Source organism: Heptranchias perlo, chromosome 10 (assembly GCF_035084215.1).
Source record: "Heptranchias perlo isolate sHepPer1 chromosome 10, sHepPer1.hap1, whole genome shotgun sequence".
In the NCBI taxonomy this organism is placed as follows: domain Eukaryota; kingdom Metazoa; phylum Chordata; class Chondrichthyes; order Hexanchiformes; family Hexanchidae; genus Heptranchias; species Heptranchias perlo.
This window is the reverse complement of record NC_090334.1, coordinates 55,167,810-55,189,448: the sequence shown is the minus strand read 5'-3', so window position 1 is coordinate 55,189,448 and position 21,639 is coordinate 55,167,810. Positions and strand designations below refer to the sequence as shown.

At 41.6% G+C, this 21,639-nt stretch overlaps 1 protein-coding gene across 2 annotated transcripts in view; it reads right to left on the bottom strand.

Moving 5' to 3' along the window:
• LOC137326579 (ribosome quality control complex subunit NEMF-like) overlaps nucleotides 1-21,639 on the bottom strand; it is a 66,750-nt gene that overhangs the window by 38,314 nt on the left and 6,797 nt on the right. For both annotated transcript variants that reach the window (XM_067991825.1, XM_067991826.1), the window contains exons 6-12: nucleotides 18,710-18,777; nucleotides 11,262-11,351; nucleotides 10,882-10,955; nucleotides 8,843-8,913; nucleotides 8,679-8,754; nucleotides 6,481-6,543; nucleotides 1,606-1,683 (exon numbers count right to left, since the gene is read on the bottom strand). In XM_067991825.1, the coding sequence (XP_067847926.1) occupies nucleotides 1,606-1,683; nucleotides 6,481-6,543; nucleotides 8,679-8,754; nucleotides 8,843-8,913; nucleotides 10,882-10,955; nucleotides 11,262-11,351; nucleotides 18,710-18,777 (520 nt within the window). The remainder of the gene's footprint in view (nucleotides 1-1,605; nucleotides 1,684-6,480; nucleotides 6,544-8,678; nucleotides 8,755-8,842; nucleotides 8,914-10,881; nucleotides 10,956-11,261; nucleotides 11,352-18,709; nucleotides 18,778-21,639) is intronic.

Genomic DNA, 21,639 nt, shown 5'->3' with positions numbered 1-21,639 from the left:
GAAGAGATGACCAAAAACAAGGTCAGAAAGCTGGTTTTCAAAGATGGGGACAGAAGTACAAGGGAGGCCAGAGTTGGAATGCGAAAGGGCATGGGTTGGGACATGAGGCTGGAGAATACCATAAAAGTGAGGTGAGGCCATGGAGGAATTTTTAAATGAGGACAACAATTTTGAAATCAATAAAAGGGAGTTCAATAAGCCACAATATGGGCATAGCAATTTGAGCAAATTGGAGTTTGTGTAGGATGGAGCTTGGCAAGTCAGAAAGGAGGCCACCGGAGAAGTCAGACCTGGAGCTGATGAAAGTGAGACCTCAGTGGTGGTGAGGTAGGAGCAAAGTTGCTGAGGTGTAAGTAAGAGGTCTTTCTGATGTAGAAAACATCTAATTTGAAACTAAGTTGAGATAGAACAGGACACTAAGATCAAGGACAATTTGGTACAGGCAGAGCAAGCAGCTGAGGAGGGCAGTGGAATCAGGGGCAAGGGTTTAGAGTTTTTGGCAGCAGTCAAATAAGATGGTTTAGTATTCTCAGTGTTTATTCAGAGACAGTTCTGGCTCATTATGACGTTATGTCGGTCAAGCAATCTGCCAGTCCATTGGTGGTCATAGAGTCAAGGGGCAGGGGAAGGGGAGGGGAGAAGGCATAATTGGGAGTTGCCAGCATACATGTGGAAACTGACTGCAAACCAATGAATAATGTAACCAAGGGGCAACATTCAAACAAGGAAGAGGAGAAGGCCAAGTACGGAACCTTGGGATACTTTAAAAGGTGATTGTGTGGAGCAGGGAGGTGATACCATTGCTGGAGATGTACTGACTACATTAGGACAGGTAGGAGTGAAAGCAAGTGGAGCAGTCTCATGGAAATGAACCACCAATGAGATGGTGGAAGAGGATGGAGTGGTCAACTGTACTGAATGCCACAGAGAGTTTTTGAAGAAGGTTGGATAATACAGTATGGTCGCAGTCACAGAGGTTATCGCTGGTGACTTTGACCTATGTAGCCTCAGTGCTGTGGCAGGGCAGAAGTCAGACTGAAGGAGTACAGACATGGAATTATGGGAGAGGTGAACACTGTGCTAGGTGGTAACATCACAATCAAAAATTTTGAGGAGGAAAAAGCTAGATATGGTAATTGGGAGGAGGGATCAACCGTGGGGTTTTTAAGGAGGGAGTGACAACAGCAGTTTTGATGGAGGGGGAATGGTGCCTGTGCAAAGTCATTGATAATGTCAGTGAGTCCTGGGGCAAGGAGAGGTGATTGAGTGGTTAGGCGGTAGGTGCAGAGGAGACCATTCTCATAGAAGAGAGAAAGCCGGTGAGGGCTAGAGGGAGGAAGATGGGGAGAAGAGGGGTTGCAGATGGGGTAAGGCAAAAGCTACAGCTGATGCAGCCACACAGTTTGTCTCAATCTTTGAGATGAAAAGTTACTCAGCTCTTCAATCTAAAAAAAAAAAGTTCTGCATACAAAATAATAATTATACATGTACACAGTGTCCCCGAAGGCTACTTTAACTGCATGGATGATAGACTGATACTCACAGCAGCAAGTTACCAATTTACTATCATACTGTATATTGTTACAGGTTTATAATTATTTTTACCTGATTTGCTTGTAGAGCTTCCAATCTTTTCTCATGATCTTTACGAACATTATCCAGTTTCTTCAACGCTTGTTTTTCCTTGAAACATGAAATATATGGCATTATGTAAACCAAACATTTTGTCCACAGTGATCAATGGTGCATCTTTACCCATGGAAAGTTTCAAAAGTGCTTGTAAACTGTATATTAATCTGGTTACAACTCAATATTAGTCAGGCTCTTAGAATCTCCTCACCTGAGCAGGGATTGTTGGATGAGATGGAATAAACCATGATCCTGAAATTCTGGGGGGGGGGGGGGGGGCGGGGTTCTACTTTGGCAGGAGCCCAGCAGAACTTCCAAGTAAACAACCAATTTCAGCCCTTGATGTTGATACCCTGGTCTCTCACCAGAGTTACGGCAGGAGACCAAGAGAACCTCCACAGAATCAGAGTCCTAATGTTTGCAGAACCTCAGAATTAGCGGTTGAGTCATGTTCTTTATTTTCTATTTAGTGAAGCTGTTAAAATGTGAGGCTAAATCTTGTGTTGTATTAACACAACAAAGATTCTGGTTTTTCAGCCAAAGAAACTTTTGATGTAAACAAGAGAAGTAACAGTCTCTGTACTACACAATGCTTTATGTGCCAGAAAATTTTAAGTCGGGCAAGGCACAAATGAATTAAATCATTGGAAGTTTTATTAAAGATTTAATAAAACATTAGAACATTCTGATTACAGTTATGATGGGGGGGGGGGGCAGTTTTCTATTGAAAGTCACAAAGAGGCATATAGGCATAAATAGCACCTAGCATACTTATTGAAAGGTGCTTAATACGAAGAAGCTTGGTTAAAGCTTTTTCAAATGATGCAGGTAAAGAAAGACCTGAAGCCCTGCAAGATGAATTTAACAGATCAGGAAACAAGTTTAGGAGCACGACTTCACGGGTGGTCATTTCAGGATTACATCCCCACCTATATGCTAGAAAAGGGAAGGAAGGGAAGTTTAGACAACTCAATGCATGGCTAAAGGAATGGTGTCAGGAATAAAGATTTTACTTTGCTGGGCACTGGCACAGTTCTGGGATAGATGAGAGCTACTTTGCAAAGATGGGCTAATCATGAACAGGGAAGGTGCTAATGTGCTTGCAGAAGATCATTTGCTCCAGTCATAGAGTCATAGAGTCATACAGCACGGATAGAGGCCCTTCGGCCCATCGTGTCCGCGCCGGCCATCAGCCCTGTCTACTCTAATCCCATATTCCAGCATTTGGTCCGTAGCCTTGTATGCTATGGCATTTCAAGTGCTCATCCAAATGCTTCTTGAATGTTGTGAGGGTTCCTGCCTCCACAACCCTTTCAGGCAGTGAGTTCCAGACTCCAACCACCCTCTGGGTGAAAAAGTTCTTTCTCAAATCCCCTCTAAACCTCCCGCCTTTTACCAGAGGTGGTGAAAAGTTGAAAAATAAAAACCCTACTTTTGTAAAATTTAATATGAATGTCTGAGTAGTGCTGAGGCTACACTACCTTTGATGTCATTAGTGGCACAAGACAGAAACGAGTTTGCCAATTTGTTCCCTCAAGCACACAAGTGTCACCGCAGTACTCCACAGTGAAAATGCTATTAAGCAGCTGTGCAACAGTATTAACATTTAGCCCCACATGTATATAAGTTGCTCCATAACATTAAAAAAAATCACAAGACATTACTTTTTAAGCATAACAGTAACAAAAATGAAAATATTACTGAAACCTCAAGACATTTTTGATATAATCAAAATAATAATTTTATCTTCCATTTTGGGATGAGATTATGTCACTGTACAAACACAAAATACAGTTTAGAAATGTAAAAGGCAAATAAGAACAGCTTCACATATATTTTATCAACTGTAGGTGGGACTGGGACTTTCTATGCTTTATTATCAGTCTGTTAATATGAAAATGTGTGGATTCTAACATCCGCTTTCCAAAGCAGTCCAATCAGATGAATTTTTAAAGTTTGGTAAAAAGTCTGTTAAATGTCAGAGTTATTCATTTCTTTTATTATAGATACATGGATCAATCCAGACTTTTCTTAAATCCTTAATTTCAATAGACCACAATCTAACAAATTTATTGAAAATGTAATAAAACAGTCAGTGATGTAATAAATTAGTGTTGTAGTTTCCATTTCACCTACTTTCTAAGATGAAGGAAGTTTCAAACAGTGGGCAAAAATCTAATAAATGCTTTTAAGGTAATCAGGCAATGCATTTATGTATTCCGGAACAATGTGTGTACTGACACACAGAAGTGTTTGACAATTTCTGATTTTGGATATTTACAACCAATCACAGCTGCTGTTATTTACTGCTCATGCGAACAGCCACCATAGTCAGCATCTGCGAGGAAGCGCTTGGTCTCTCGACCAGGAAACACCAAGACTGGTTCGACGAGAATGATCAGGAGATCCAGGATCTCCTAGACCACAAACGCAAGCCGTTCCTGAATTGGCAGCTCCACCAAAACTAGTGTGAGAGGAAACAAGCCTATAGGCAACTAAAGGCCGAGGTGCAACAAAGAACCCGTGACCTAAAGAACAGATGGTGGGTGGAAAGAGCGCAGGAGACTCAGCAACTCGCCGATAACCACGATGTGTGTGGCTTCCTCAGCGCAATTAATGCCATCCGAGTACCCAGGGACCTACCCAACTGAGAGCCAAAAATGGAGAGGCGCTCATCAAAGACAGAGAGGTAGTCAATGCCACCTGGAGAGAGCACGTCGTGGACCTCTTCAACCAAGACACAGTCCTCGACGCAAGTGCCCTCGACACCATCCCGCAACACGCTACCCGCCACCATCTCAGCACAACCCCAGCCCGCTATGAGGCCGAAAAAGCCATTCAACAGCTGAAAAACAACAAGGCCCCCGGCGCAGATGGAATCCCCACTGAAGTACTAAAATACGGCGGAGAGGCACTCTTGACACGAATACACGACCTTATTACCCTTGTATGGAAGGAAGAGAGTATGCCGGGAGATCTCAGAGATGGCACAATTGTGACCATCTTCAAGAAAGGAGATGGGTCCGACTGCGGAAATTAGAGGGATTTCCCTACTGTCCGCCACGGGAAAGGTCATCGCGAGAATCCTCCTCAATCGCCTCCTTCCAGTGGCCAAAGAGCTCCTCCTTGAGTCTCAATGCGGCTTCCACCCATCAAGAGGCACAATGGACATGATCTTTAGCGCGCGACAATTCCAGGAAAAGTGCAGGGAGCAGCATCAACCTCTGTACATGGCCTTCTTTGATCTCGCAAAGGCCTTCGACTCTATCAACCGTGAGGAATTGTGGAGCATCCTCCTCAAATTCGGCTGCCTGCAGAAATTCGTCACTATTCTCCGCCTGCTCCACGATGACATGCAAGCCGTGATCCTCACCAACGGATCCACCACAGACCCAATACAAGTGCAAACTGGGGTCAAGCAGGGCTGCATCATCACACCAACGCTCTTGTCCATCTTCCTCGCTGCAACACTCCACCCCATCACCATGAAGCTGCCTGCCCGTTGTGGAGCTAATCTATAGGACAAGCGGGAAACCGTTCAACCTTCGAAGCCTCCAGGCCAGAACCAAGACCATCCCAACTTCTGTCATCGAGCTGCAGTATGTACAAGACGCCTGCATGCGCGCATACTCGGAGGCCGAGCTACAAACTATCGTCGACGCATTCACCGAGGCGTATGAGAGAATGCGGCTCAGGCTAAATGTCTGGAAAACAAAGGTCCTCTACCAGCCCGCTCCTGCTATACAACACTTCCCCCCTGAACCTCTGGACAGCGTGGATCATTTCCCATACCTCGGGAGTCTCCTCTCGGCGCGAGCAGACATCGACTATGAAATTCAACATCGACTCCAACGCGCCAGTGTAGCCTTCGGACGCCTGAGGAACAGAGTGATTGAAGACCAAGACCTCAAATCCAGCACCAAGCTTGTGGTCTACAAAGCACCCTCCTGTACGCATCAGAAACATGGACAATGTACAGCAGACACCTCAAATGCCTGGAGAGATATCACCAACGTTACCTCTGCAACATCCTGCAAATCCATTGGCAGGATAGGTGTACGAACGTGAGCGTTCTCTCCCAGGCTAATATCCCCAGTATCGAGGCACTGGTCATGCTCAGCCAGCTGCGATGGGCAGACCACATTGTCCGCATGCCTGACACTAGATTCCCTAAACAAGTGCTCTACTCAGAGCTCCACAATGGCAGGCGATCACTAGGAGGGCAAAGGAAACACTATAAAGGACACTTTCAAAGCCTCCCTAAAAAATGCAACATCCTCACCGACGCGTGGGAATCGCTTGCCCTAGAACGCCCAAACTGAAGAAGAAGCATCCGCGAAGGCGCCATTCACCTCGAGCGTCACCGTGTGGAGCTCGTGGAGGCCAAGCATAAGCAGCGGAAAGAGCACGCAGAATCCAGAGTGTCTCACCCACCCGCCTTATTAAACACTACCTGCCCCACCTGTGGCAGAGTCTGCGGCTCCAGGATTATACTATTCAGCCAACGCAGAACCCACCCTCCCGGAGTGGAAGCAAGTCATCCTCTACCCTGAGGGACTGCCAAAGAAGAAGAAAAAGAAGTTTACTGACAAATTATCAGATACTGTTTAGTTTCAGCATAGCCATTTTGAAAAGGACCTGAGGCTGATGAAGTCACTTAACAAACCTGGTGAAATCTGATGAACAATTTTTTATTTAGAATGACACAGAGACAGACATCCCTTTAGCTCTGGTAACTGTGTATTTGACCGTGGAGGGGGAGATGAAGAGAGAACTTCAATAATATACATTCAATAATTAAAATATTCTGTGCAATTTTTCATGTTTTTTTTAAAGACAATTAAACCTTACCTGCTGTAAAGCCTTTATGTCTATTTTCTGGCTTTCTGACTTTGAGTAAAACTCATCAACTGCCTGAACAAAAAATATATTTGTACAAAGTCAGTATAAAAAAATAAATATCAAAAAGAAACAGACAGCAGCACTTATACTGCTGGGGTTCTACTGCATGGGTGTCAGGTGCCCTCCAATTCCCCTCCCAAAGTGGTCCTTGAACTTCGATATTGAGTGTTGGCAGACTATTCAGCATAGAATGGATCACACCCAAGCCCAATGCTGTCTTCACCCGCCACTACAGGGGCACTTCCAATAGAAGTTGCTAGATAGTGATTAGGAGCAGAAACTCTGGCCAATTTTCCTCTCCATAACCTACGGGCACTGAGACCACCTGTAGTGTCCCTATCTGCACCTTGGCTTACATCAACTAACTCAGTACAGACTGTGAACAAATGTGGGAAATTCCTGGTCTGTATGGCTGATCTATTGTTGGTATAATATTTCTTATATAATAGTATTTTTCCACTACAAGTTTTATCACATACTTTTGCAAAGGATTTCATTCCTATGTAATACATACACAAAAGATTTTGACTTATATTTTAAACTCGAACATCAACATAAAGTATAAAACATATTCATCTGCACTTCATCCTCAATGTTTAGATGGCAAGAGTCTTCCACTGAATAGCAATATTTGCAGTATAAACTGAATCTATTACATACCATCAGACACAAGTATTAATGCTGTACCTCCAATTCTTGACAACCCATTACAATAGTTTTTAAATCACAAATGGGGACAAAATGTCAGTGATTGTTTTATAGTATTTCCTCTTTAAACCAAAGGTATTGCTGCTTTCAACTGCAACATACATAATCAATCTCCATGAAAGAATACATATAGAAGGGAAAATCTGATTTATATTCCCACACAGCATACTTGAATCCAAGTTCTTTCTTTTCTGTTTCTTTATAAAAGCCTATCATTAGAGAGCCAATTTGTTTTGAATTGAGAAATAACCTTAAACACATTATTAGCAACAAGAAACCAATGTTCTCATTTTTGGCTTTTACATACATAGTGCAAGAATATGAGCTGGATCTTCCCTACAAAAAAGGTAATTCATAAAAATTTGATGAGCCTCTTTTGTGTATGTTGCAACTGAATACAAAAATCCCAGGTGAATAATCCCACTTTAAAGACAGAAATGCTGTTCAGTCACTGATGCTTTTGCCTCCATTTTTGCTATAAAATGTATTCATAGTTACTGAAAACCCATTCCACATCAAAACAGTACACTAACACCAAAGTAGAAATGCAAAATCCTGAAAGTAATAGTAAACAGAAATAATAATGGGAGTCATAAAAGAATATTTATAAATTACTGCCAAGATAACGCAATGGAGGTACTTTTACAATACCGCGCTGCTTACTGAAAGACTTGTTTACTAGCAGCTCAAAATCGGAGATTCACACATGCACTGCCCGTGAATTCCAGTGGCAACATGGGCTTGTAAAATTGCCCTCTATATGTGAGTGCTACAGCAAGGGATCAACGATTCTTAAAAATCATCTGTACAACTATGATAGATTTAAGAAACAAGTCTCATTTATTGACCTCCCATTACCAGGCAACCCACGCTATGCCTGAATAAGACTTGTTGACCGGAGGTCACCGGTTACAGTTATTGGCTTAGTACAAAGAGGAGAAGAGACAATTCTCTCCTAACTCTCAATTCGCTTTATTCACGTCATTAGATCATATACATATAGCTTATACGTCTGGTCTTCTGTACCTTTTTAAATTTCTTATCTGACATCTTTGTTTGCGCAATTCTCCAAAGGGCCTCCCCAGCGGGTTTTCCCTTGTCTCCAATGTGACCCACATACTCCCCGTATTGCGGCCACTTCCCTATTACGTATTTTTGGAGGAGTCCCTTCCAGTCAAAAGAGTCCAAGTCCCCAGGGCTTGGAGATTCCCCTTGATTCGTCATCTTATGTTAATAGCTAGGAATTAACCCAAACTCCTGTTCTCTTTGTACTTTGTCAATTCGGTTCGGCTCAAGTCTCCCGCTGACTCAACGGAGAGATTTATTCTCGGGCCCACCCTTCGCCAATGCAGTTCGGCTGCCCCTGGCCAACAGACTGAACATTTTACAAAAGACAGAGGTAAAAAAGAAATATATAAAATCAAGAAGTGTATTATCACCTTATCAAATGAGTCGAATTCTATGTAAGAATAGTTTGCATGTTGAGCAAAAAGAAATGGATGAAATTCCTCATAGCTGTAAAAGAGAAAAGAAATTTTAAAACGAAAAAAGATACTCTAATTACTCTACAACCAGACTACAATGTGAGAAGTATTAGACCTACGTTAGTAGCTCTTCAGATGGCTTGCTTGGATCCAAACTTGGCTTTTTTTCTCGTTTCTGTATTATATAACCCTAACCACACAAATATCAAAAATAATTAATACCATTTTTGTGTATTTCATGTTTATAAGCAGTTTGAAATTTAAACAGGTACATGATTTTTAAAAACACAACTCTCATCAATGAACTTTCAGTCTATCTAAAGGGAGCAAGAACTAAACCCTGACTCTCAAAACATAACAAAAGAAAGCAAGCTTAAAAAAACAGCTCGTTAGATTTTAAAATCATTCTAATGGTTCATGCAGTTACCCTGAGTCTGAATTAGACTCTGTATTAGAGTTTGCATTAAAATAAAGTAGCACAGTATATTGAACCATCAACATAAAGTGGTGGGAGATGGCTTTCTGACTCCTCAGTTATTCCTCACTGAATTTTTGATCTTAGTTGTGCCACTCAGGAAAATACATAGAAGTTACAATTTAGAAACAGGCCATTTGGCTCAACCAGTCTGTATCGGCATTTACCCTCCATGCATGAAAACAGTCCTAGTCAAACTTACCTGCCCTGTTCCTATATCCCCATGTTGCCATAGTTTCTGCCTCAAAGGCTAACCCGAAAATAAATTCCATATCCTTGTCTAATGTCTTACATTGAATCTGGTATCTATGGTCGCTCATTCTAGACCCCGTAACTACCGGAAACAGTATGCTTCTATTACTTTGTCGCATTCTTACATAATTTTAAACACTTCTTTCATATCACCCTGTATAGAATCTTGGTTAGACCACACCTGTGGGGTACTGTGCACGGTTCTGGTCTCCATATTATAAAAAGGATATAGAGGCATTGGAGAAGGTGCAAAAAAGATTCACATGGATGATACCAGAACTGAGAGGATATACTTATCAGGAAAGACTAAACAGGCTGGGGCTCTTTTCTCTAGAAAAGAGAAGGCTGAGGGATGACCTGATAGAGGTCTTTAAGATAATGAAAGAGTTTGATAAGGTAGACGTAGAGAAAATGTTTCCACTTGTGGGGGAGTCCAAAACTAGAGTTCATTAATATAAGATAGTCACTAATAAATCCAACAGGGAATTCAGGAGAACCTTCTTTACCCAAAGAGCGGTAAGAATATGGAAGGCGCTACCACAAGGAATAGTTGAGGCAAATAGCATAGATGCATTTAAGGAGAAGCTAGATAAGCACACGAAGGAGAAAGGAATAGAAGGGTATGCTGATAGGGGTAGATGAAGTAGGGAGGGAAGAGGCTCGTATGGAGTTTAAAGGCAGCATAGACCAATTGGGCCGAATGGCCTGTTTCTGTGCTGTAGACTCAATGTAACACCCCGTAATCTATGTAGTTATAACAAAAAAGCCCTAATCTTTCACGTCTTTCTTCATATTTGTATTTCCTCCTACCAGGTGGCATCCTAGAGAGGATCTCTTAATCCTCAATACCCTTCCTGTAGTGCAGAGCACAATACTACGTACTCCAACTGAGGTCTTATTAATGTTTAATATAGGCCCATCATTAACTCTTCCCTTTCATACCGTAAAATTAGCTATTTTTACAGTCTTATCAACCTGAGATGTTGCCTTTAATATCCTGTGAGTCTGTACCCCCAAATCCCTCTGCTCTTCCACAGCACTCAGCCTATTTCCATTCAGAATATAATTACTGCTGTTATTTGTTTAAACCAAAATGCACTGCTTCACGCTTATAGACATTGAATTCCATCTGCCACTTTTCAGCCCATTCCCCCATCGTATCAATATCCTTTTGCAGCTTCTTTTGATATTCTAAAGAATTAACTATACCTCTAATTTTGGCATCATCTACAAATTTTGACGTAACTTCCTCTAGGGCTATATTCAAATCATTCATATACACAGTGATAGATATACACAGTGAAGCACAAGCTAAGGCTAAGCCGGGGTGGTATCTGGAATAGGGAGATCCAATTAGGGAACAGAGAAAAGTAACTTGCAGAAAGGAGGAAGACTTAGTATCACAAAGGAGATAAAGTTACATAAGTCTACCTGTCCTTTAAAGTTATTTGTCATCTCCATAAATTCCTCAGCCTTCTGTAGCGCAGCCAGAAGCTTCTCTCCATCTAGAAATGAAAACTGCAAATTAATATCAGCAAAGACAAACATTAACAGAATTTAAAGCTCTGAAAATTAAAGCAGAAAAATAGGTCAAAATATGTCCAATTTACAAAATTATTCTCTTTCATTATTCATACCAGAGATTACAATTATTTTGACAATAACTAAAGGTATCTTATCCTCAGGTTATGTTATTTAATTAAAAAAAGTTTAAACTATTTTCATAAAATGCATTATTTTAATTAGCACTGTAATAAAAATCAAGGTTCATAAACTGTGATGGAGAAATTTCACAGCTCCCATAAACTTACCTTTAGACAAATCAAAATCGTGGCCTACTTTTGCACTACCAGAGAATCCGACCTTCATCAAGCAATGTTCAATCAATGTTGCTCCACAAGCTTAAAAATGAAAGAAGCGTTGTGATGGATAAGAAATTTCATCACATTTCAAATCATAAGAAAATAAATATACTTTTCAATATCTGTTCTGAAAGGTGGCTGGCCACTTTAAATCGGTATTATTGCAGACTCATTGTTGAAATGGGTATAATCCACATCCTGCACGTGATTGAAAATGGCATTCTAGTTGACATATAGGTCGATGCAAGAATTCTAGATGACCTTGATGTGTTAAAACTTTAATTACAAATCCATTAGAATCCATCAGAAGCACTTCCTGATAACTTCTGTATAATTATCAGTCCACTGACACTGGAAGGTTGATAGTTTGTTACTTTGTTTATGTGGAGACAAGTGTCTGGGAAGCCAGCATTATGACTTTAAACCCGATGTGAGTGACAGCTACATTTGTTTGTGTCAACGCTGCCTTGATTCCTGGAATTAGACAAAAAAAAGTACTGAAATAAATCAGTTATACCGCTGGGGTAAGGTCTCACAGAGTGTCTCTGAGGCAAGGATGCAGGAGGGAGATGAAAGGCAAACTGAGATATATGTGGGGCCATCTCTCTCAGTTTGCCAGTTCTATCCTGTGTCATTGTATTGTGGCTCAGGTGGAGATGTTCTTGAGGAGCTCTGTGGGCCATTAGAAATACCAATATACAAGAGTTACAGTTACAAATGCTAATATATGTTCAGTGTTATCATTAGAACTAGTGAAGTGTGTCTTCTGTTATTCTTACACCCAAGGAAATTTGAGTTAAAAGTTCTGTAAAAATAGCATAAGCTGCTCTATTGTCTAGTCGTATTGTTTATCCATTTCTTCTAATAAACCTATTTCACAATTTATAACCAACATCATGACCTGTTAGTGATTATTCTTCCACTTTCCTAGTTTATGAGATCACAACAAGGCTCATGTTATATCCAGTAGGCTAAATACAGTAACAAGAGTTTCTGTTTGACCCTTAGACAATGCCACATTATCAGATGTTGTGCAGGTAAAACCACAATCCAGATCATAAGGAGCAAGGGCTCAAATACAGGAGTGGTCGTTGGTGCCCAGCATGCGAGAAATACCTAGGTATAGCCTAGACAGAAGTGCCAGATTAAACTGTGCACCAAAGCAAAAACATACAACCGATCTGATTCATACTAGCAATGTTATTGTAAAATGACACCCGAGAAACAAATTGACTTGCTTTGAACTTCTGTGTTAAGAAAGCAACAATCTCCCAAGACTTCCTTATGAAAAATTTCTCAATTCACAGAAGCTACCTTTGCTTAAGACTGAATGGCACTGATTGGTCTGTACTTAGATTGTTGGCCATTGATCAAACCTGATACCAGCTGTGTCAAGGAAAATAAAAATGAAGTAGCAAAATCAGTTCTTAAGATTTTTGAAGCTCAACTGCTTACTGTGCTTTTCTGGCCGTAACACTGCTCCGCGGCTCCATTATTCACCATTAATCCTGCTCCACAGCTTCATCATTCACAGTTAACCCTGCTCCACAGCTCCACTATTCACCATTAATCCTGCTCCAGCTCCACAGCTCCATTTATTCACTATTAAGACTGCTCTACAATTTCTATAATTTACTATTAATTATATCCTTAAAAAAGTTCCGTTATTCACCATTAATCCTGCCCCACAGCTCCATTATTCACCACTAACCTTGCTCCACAGTTCCATTATTCACCATTAATCCTGCCTCACAGCTCCATTATTCACCAGTAACATTGCCCCACAGCTCCATTATTCACCATTAACATTGCCCCACAGCTCCATTATTCACCATTAACATTGCCTCACAGCTCCATTATTCACCACTAACCTTGCTCCACAGCTCCATTATTCACCACTAACCTTGCTCCACAGTTCCATTATTCACCATTAATCCTGCCCCACAGCTCCATTATTAATCATTAATCCTGCCCCACAGCTCCATTATTAATCATTAATCCTGCCCCACAGCTCCATTATTAATCATTAATCCTGCCCCACAGCTCCATTATTAACCATTAATCCTGCCCACAGCTCCATTAACATTGCCCCACAGCTCCATTATTCACCATTAACATTGCCCCACAGCTCCATTATTCACCACTAACATTGCCCCACAGCTCCATTATTCACCATTAATCCTGCTCCGTTATTCACCACTAACCCTGCTCCACAGCTCCATTTATTTACTTTTAAGACTGCTCTACAATTTACTATTAATTATATCCTTAAAAAAGACCCATCCTAGTTTGTTTGTATTTTTTCTACAAATGGATAAATGTTCTTAACCCTTCGTAGAGCCTGTAATGTAATTTTATTGTACAAGAAGTACATTATTCAAGGAATACAATGAATTCCAAGCTTGTCACACAGCTTCATACACTGCATGCTACATTTGGCTTAAAAAGGATCAGTTGTCTAGTGACCCAGCAATTATTCAAATTGTTTTGCAATAAGACAGATATTAATTCAAGTCCAAGGTCTCATACTCAAAATACACCCATTACAGCTGAAGATCACCCGTTCTCTCAGGTACTGCACCTCATAATTCATCTGCATTCCACCTGGATAGAGTTCATCTCATAACAATAATTATAGTGCAGCAATGGCACACTGGGCCAATATTCCCAGCTTAATTTAGGAAGTATGTAATTATAAACCGCCCAACTTGAACAGAACCAAATCCACCCATATTTATAAATTCAGGTTATTAACACACTGTGGTCAAATGCCACCTGGGATTGGGCACTCATCCAATGGAGGAAGGAATTTGTGATATTGCAGTAAAGACCTGCAGCAGCTTAAAGAAGAGATGGCATTTTGGAACGTTGCTGAATAAATTAACTATGCAGTGAAGACATGTCTGGTAGCTGTCTGCAGAGAAGAAAGCCACCATGCTTTGACGAGGTGCCACAGAAATCTTGGTGCAACAAGCTGGGCATCGGGTGAGCAAGACAGTAGAGCAACAAACTTGGCAGAAGGTGGCAGATTCCGTCAATGCAAGCAGCACTGTGGGATGGACTTGGTTCAAATGTCCTAAGAAATTCAACGACCGTACCAGGTCAGACAAGGTAGAAGGCAGCAATGTGATCTTGTATTTATGCACTGTACCAACTGTTACTATCATGAACTGGTCCGTTCTACCCTTGCCTTCTTTCACTTTTGTCTTCACCTTTCCATCGGTGCTCATTACACTGCATTGTGCACATTCGAGCACCCCCCTTGCCCACCATCACCTGCCTAAATAAAAGGTCGTACAGAACAACCTGCCACCAAAGACACTGACATTTGGGGTAAGGGCCATCCATGCCATCAACGCCAGCTAATCAATGCATGCTTTTGTTTTTGAAGAGAAGGCAACATGAATAACAACTCAAATTTACATAGCCATATTAACATAAATAACATCCCAAAGCGTTTCACAGTTCTTATAGGGGGAAGAGAGAAGTGGAGAGAAAAGGCTTAAGGAGAAAATTCAACAGAGTAGGATCAAGGCAGCTGACGGCTCTGCTGCTAATAGTGGGTCAGAGGGAGGAGAGATTCACAGACACTTTACCGATAGATAAAATAATTAGGCACAGAACTTGCAGCACGAACAGAGATTCATTTGTGTAACTGAGGAAAGGTATGTACAAGTGTGGTCTGCCTGGCAAAATAGTAGGTGATATTAGAAGTGTTGTATTGCAGGGGACAGGGAAAATGCAGGAAAGACGGGTAATGGGAAGTGTCTGTGGGGAGAATAGGAAAGACTTTCCTATATAATGATCTGCATATGGCTCTTAAAGCTGCCAAAGGTGCTTGTGCTAGGGCCTCCTCTGGTTCCACACACTCATTAGTGACATCCTCTAGCTGCTCCTTAGAGGCTCTTGCTCCAGCTGCTCTACGTGGATTTTTTTTTGAATCGCAACATTATAAAGAATGCAGCCAACCACGATAATCCGGTTTGCTTGTGTTATACCAAAGGTTTCCCCCAGACCTGTCAAAGCATCGGATGCATTGCTTCTGCATGCCTACGGTATGCCTGATAATGGAGCTGGTGGAGGCATGCACCTCATAGTGCCCAACTGGTGAGTGGGGAATGCTGCAGAGGTCAAGAGCCAAGGTAGCAACGGATATCTTTTATCTCCCTTGACTTGCTGGGTATCCGCAATTAATGGTGGCTTTTTGGACTGTTGTAAAATGAATATATCGTGACTGCTGCTGGGGAATCTGGCATTCACTTGCAGTATCTAGTACATATGCTCAAGACTGCGAGCATGACTAAAGTCTCCTAATAAATTATACAAGAACTTCTGAATGCTCATGACTGCGCTCTTGTGGCACATTCTTTTTTTAAAATTCGTTCATGGAATGTGGGCATCGCTGGCAAGGCCAGCATTTGTTGCCCATCCCTAATTGCCCTCGAGAAGGTGATGGTGGTGAGCCGCCTTCTTGAACCGCTGCAGTCCGTGTGGTGAAGGTTCTCCCACACTGCTGTTAGGTAGGGAGTTCCAGGATTTTGACCCAGCGATGACAAGGGAATGGCGATATATTTCTAAGTCGGGATGGTGTGTGACTTGGAGGGGAACGGGCAGGTGATGTTGTTCCCATGTGCCTAGGTGGTAGAGGTCGCGGGTTTGGAGGTGCTCTTGAAAAAGCCTTGGCAAGTTGCTGTAGCGCATCCTGTAGATGATACACACTGCAGCCACGGTGCACAGGTGGTGAAGGGAATGAATGTTTAGGGTGGTGGATGGGGTGCCAATCAAGTGGGCTGCTTTGTCCTGGATGGTGTTGAGCTTCTTGAGTGTTGTTGGAGCTGCACTCATCCAAGCAAGTGGACAGCATTCCATCACACTCCTGACTTGTGCCTTGTAGAGGGTGGAAAGGCTTTGGGGAGTCAGGAGGTGAGTCACTCGCCACAGAATACCCAGCCTCTTCCATATGCTCATGACTACGCTCTTGTGGCACGTTCCAAGAGGACCTTCAGCTGATGATGATAGCTTCTGCTCGTAGTTATGGGCTTACTATTACTCTGAAGTAATGTATCAACCAACTCCTGGGAAGCCACATTTTAGACTATCGATCACTATTGATGAAACTGAATTGAATGAAGTCATGGAGTTCACCTATCTTGGAAGTGTACTATCTGATGATGCAAGGATCGATAAGGGAGTGATGGCTCGCATATGGAGAGCAAGTGTGGCCTATGGTAGACTGTCCAAGTGTGTTTGGAATCAGCACATTGTAAAGATTGCCACTAACCCGAGGGTCTATAAGGCAGTTGTCCTTACCGATTTCTCATATGGATGCAAAACATGGACATTCGATTGAAGGCACATTCAACAGCTGGAAATGTTTCACCAAAGACACCTTCACATCCGATTTCATATAAGGTAGCAGGGCAACACCACTGACAACAAAGTACTGGAACGTGCTGACAGCATCAGCATTGAGGCTATGATAATCCGTTGGGCTGGGCATGTTGTTAGGATGGATTGCAACGTGTTCATTGACTTTTGGGGAACCCTGGCCACTGACAGAGAGCAATGGCGTGCTGAAGAGGAGTGAATGGCTTTGAACTACAATGCTATGCCAGCATGGAGGCAAGTCACGAGAGGTGGAAGGATCGGCAATGTCAGATGGGTCAACCAGAGATTCCCCCCCAGGAATGCGGTTATGTGAGGCTTATGGTAAACAATATCCGTCATGTTTTGGCCTACAGTCATCAACGCACCCATCTACCATGAACTTATATGGCACTGTCATCTTCAAGTACATGGGACACACTACCTGCTGCAGAAGCTGAACGCTGATGGAATAAGAAATAAAAACAGAAAATGCTGGAAATACTCAGCAAGTCAGAAAGTATCTATGGAGAAAAAAAGAGTCAACATTTCAGGTCGATGACCTTTCGTCAGAACCGACTGGAAACATTAACTCCATATCTTTCTCCACAGAAGCTGCCTGACTTGCTGAGTATTTCCAACATTTTCTGCTTTTATTTCAGATTTTCCAGCATCCACAGTATTTGCCTTTGACTGATGGAATAAAAGTGCTTTCAATTAACGTATAAAGTACTCCTGTGCGTAGGAGCACGTAGGGCTATATGGCTGCTTTCAATGAGACATCCTGGACTTTTGGAAATCGTGCCATTTGAAAAAAAGCTAAGGCTCTGTTCTGTTTCTCTATTATATACAGGAAAAGTACATACTAAATCTAAATCACTAACACAATAATGTATATAATAAAACTAAATTACTAACAATAAATTTCTCTTTACCCACTTGAGCTATGTACTTGAGAAGTGACAGTTTTTGAAATCTTATATAAAACCATGAATGACTGAATTAGAGTTGTAAGAAGAATATTTAGTATGCACGAAGACCAGAATTACAGTAATTTCAAATTTAAACATTTTGATATTATAAAAAGAAAAATAAATGCAAATGCTGGAAATCTGAAATAAAAACAGAAAATGCTGCAAATACAGTAGGTGAGTCAGCATCTATTAAGAGAAAAAACAAGTTAATGTTTCAGGTGTATACTGAAACCCATCAACTCCCTCTTGGTGATTGGAGAAATTCTTTTTTTTCTCTCTTGTCCTTATTCTCTCTCTATTTTTCCAACATTTTTTCATTGTTTCCTTCTGTTTTAGTTTCCAGTTCTGATACAAGGTACATTAACTTATCTTTTCTCTTTACAAATGCTGGCTGATCTGCTGTGTATTTCCAACACTTTTCGTTCTTATAAATTGGCACAGAACTTTCCCATTTGATTTGAAACGCTAATTTGTAGGCCAGCTTATTAGACCAGTCTTAAAAACATTTTTGATGTTCATTGTTAGACAATCGGTCGCCGTAATCATAAGACATGACATATTGTAAGTGTAGCATGGTTGAGAGGAACAGGTTACTTTGGACCTATGGTTCCCAAAGCTTTCCACCACTGGAGGTTTTCCTTGCTTCATGTCTGGGACCATTGTGGACTAATTGATAGCGATCAATTGGCAACAACTCTAATTGTTGCTGTATTATGTAACTACCAAGATGGTAAAAGGCGAACTAGATAAACCTTGATCTTTTGTCATCTAGCAATTCTTATGTTTCTGATTATGATTAGGGTACATTTTACATTCCATGATATAGAACTATATAGACTGAATATCTACCAGCTTATTATGACTTTTTCGTCAACGAACTGATAACACAACAGTAATACTTAAGTACTGTACTTATTTTTTTATTTTATTCCACGGTGCTTTCAGTAATTTACCACCATTAAGCATGTTATAATACAACTAACACATCGATACCTCACAGAGATTTCCTGATTATCTAACAATTCATCTACAGTACTTAGAAACAAAAATACTACTCACAAAGGTGGGGGTTGAGTATTTTCTTTATTTGTTCTCCTTTTGGTGTATTAGACAAAACTTCTGTCAGCCTGTAGAATAATTAGAAATTTCAGCATTTAAAAGAAAATGGCAAAAACACAAGTTTCAATTAATTACTGCAATATACAGATGCATCAGAGTTAAAATTATATAGTGGGGCCAATTTTCCAATGCTTTGTATCCAGATTAATGTATTTCCTCAGATCAAAGCAAAGGTCGCTACCCCTTTGCACTTCATGTGCACTTCTGGAGTATGTCCATAGAATGGGCAGAGTGGTACTGCCTCAAAACGCTGGTTGTATTGAAATAAAATATAAATGGGAGTGACTTTAGAATACCTCCCATGTCATTTTCTTGAGGCTCTGCCTGCTGGAGCCCCAAACATTACAGTACCCCATGGAAGTGGGTGTTGGAGGTTGCCCCGAGCACTCCCACATTGAAGAATCTGAGGAGGGGCTGCTAGCAACTGTCTCATACTTCTAGACAAGTAAATGCTTTCTCTTGAGGGCCAGCAAGCAGGATTGCTGGGGCTAGAGACATTCTGGCTTCTTTTTTGGATAGCACCCAAAAGGCCACAAAGCCAGTAGCCATCACCACTCCTGCAGGCCTTTCAGGAAGTATCAAAACACCATCCTCCGATTCTGGATGCATGCCCATTCCAAGGGGCATACCTGTGCCAGCAGTACGTTGGGGCTATGCTAATGAACTGAACCCTGAAATATAAGTGGGTTAAGGTCCATTCAGGGTGCACTCCGTCCAACTTGACCTTAGTCGGGTGATGGGGGGAGGAAAAATCTGTCATAGAATCATAGAAGTTTACAACATGGAAACAGGCCCTTCGGCCCAACATGTCCATGTCGCCCAGTTTATACCAATAAGCTAGTCCTAATTGCCTGCACTTGGCCCATATCCCTCTATACCCATCTTACCCATGTAACTGTCCAAATGCTTTTTAAAAGACAAAATTGTACCCGCCTCTACTACTGCCTCTGGCAGCTCGTTCCAGACACTCACCACCCTTTGAGTGAAACAATTGCCCCTCTGGACCCTTTTGTATCTCTCCCCTCTCACCTTAAATCTATGCCCCCTCGTTATAGACTCCCCTACCTTTGGGAAAAGATTTTGACTATCGACCTTATCTATGCCCCTCATTATTTTATAGACTTCTATAAGATCACCCCTTAACCTCCTACTCTCCAGGGAATAAAGTCCCAGTCTATCTAACCTCTCCCTATAAGTCAAACCATCAAGTCCCGGTAACATCCTAGTAAATCTTTTCTGCACTCTTTCTAGTTTAATAATATCCTTTCTATAATAGGGTGACCAGAACTGTACACAGTATTCCAAGTGTGGCCTTACTAATGTCCTGTACAACTTCAACAAGACATCCCAACTCCTGTATTCAATGTTCTGACCAATGAAACCAAGCATGCCGAATGCCTTCTTCACCACCCTATCCATCTGTGACTCCACTTTCAAGGAGCTATGAACCTGTACTCCTAGATCTCTTTGTTCTATAACTCTCCCCAACGCCCTACCATTAACGGAGTAGGTCCTGGCCCGATTCGATCTACCAAAATGCATCACCTCACATTTATCTAAATTAAACTCCATCTGCCATTCATCGGCCCACTGGCCCAATTTATCAAGGTCCCGTTGCAATCCTAGATAACCTTCTTCACTGTCCACAATGCCACCAATCTTGGTGTCATCTGCAAACTTACTAACCATGCCTCCTAAATTCTCATCCAAATCATTAATATAAATAACAAATAACAGCGGACCCAGCACCGATCCCTGAGGCACACCGCTGGACACAGGCATCCAGTTTGAAAAACAACCCTCTACAACCACCCTCTGTCTTCTGTCGTCAAGCCAATTTTGTATCCAATTGGCTACCTCACCTTGGATCCCATGAGATTTAACCTTATGTAACAACCTACCATGCGGTACCTTGTCAAAGGCTTTGCTAAAGTCCATGTAGACCACGTCTACTGCACAGCCCTCATCTATCTTCTTGGTTACCCCTTCAAAAAACTCAATCAAATTCGTGAGACATGATTTTCCTCTCACAAAACCATGCTGACTGTTCCTAATCAGTCCCTGCCTCTCCAAATGCCCATAGATCCTGTCTCTCAGAATACCCTCTAACAACTTACCCACTACAGATGTCAGGCTCACCGGTCTGTAGTGCCCAGGCTTTTCCCTGCCGCCCTTCTTAAACAAAGGCACAACATTTGCTACCCTCCAATCTTCAGGCTGTCCTAGTAACTTTCAGCAAATGACAAACTAAAACACACCTGGACAAGGACCCATTGAATGTTTCACCCCTCAGTGATTCAACTAAACCCAAAAAAGACTCACTACTACACTGTTGTCATCCATCATCCAGTCTGAAACAATTTCAAACTATTCCAGCAGATATTAAGAACTGACTTGAAAAAGATGACTGGTACGGCCAGTCATTTTTAATATAAGTGAGTGAAGTTTAAAACCAGTATAAACAGTATATCAAACTTTGAATAAAATATATGGGGTAGATTTTTGCCTTCGCCATCTGGGTTGTAATCTGGAAGGTGAAAATCAGGCGGTTATTGAAATGAGGACCGAACCTAAAAATGTTTCGGGCCTCCCATCTGTGACCTCGGGTGCTGCTGTGGGCGCACCATCAATTGTACACCCATTTTGGGCCTGACTTGAAAATCTCCTTCTGTAATTTCTTTCCTTCTGCTCTATACCTTTCCATCACAGAACAGCCAGAAGTCAATAGGTCATTTTTTGGGAATTGTAGGTACAAACTCAGCTCCTAGGTGCTGCACTAATATATTGCCCTTCATTACCCCATAAATGCTACCTTAGGCATATTAAAATAGATTCCTGAAACAATGACAGCAAAAAACAGCTTTGAATCT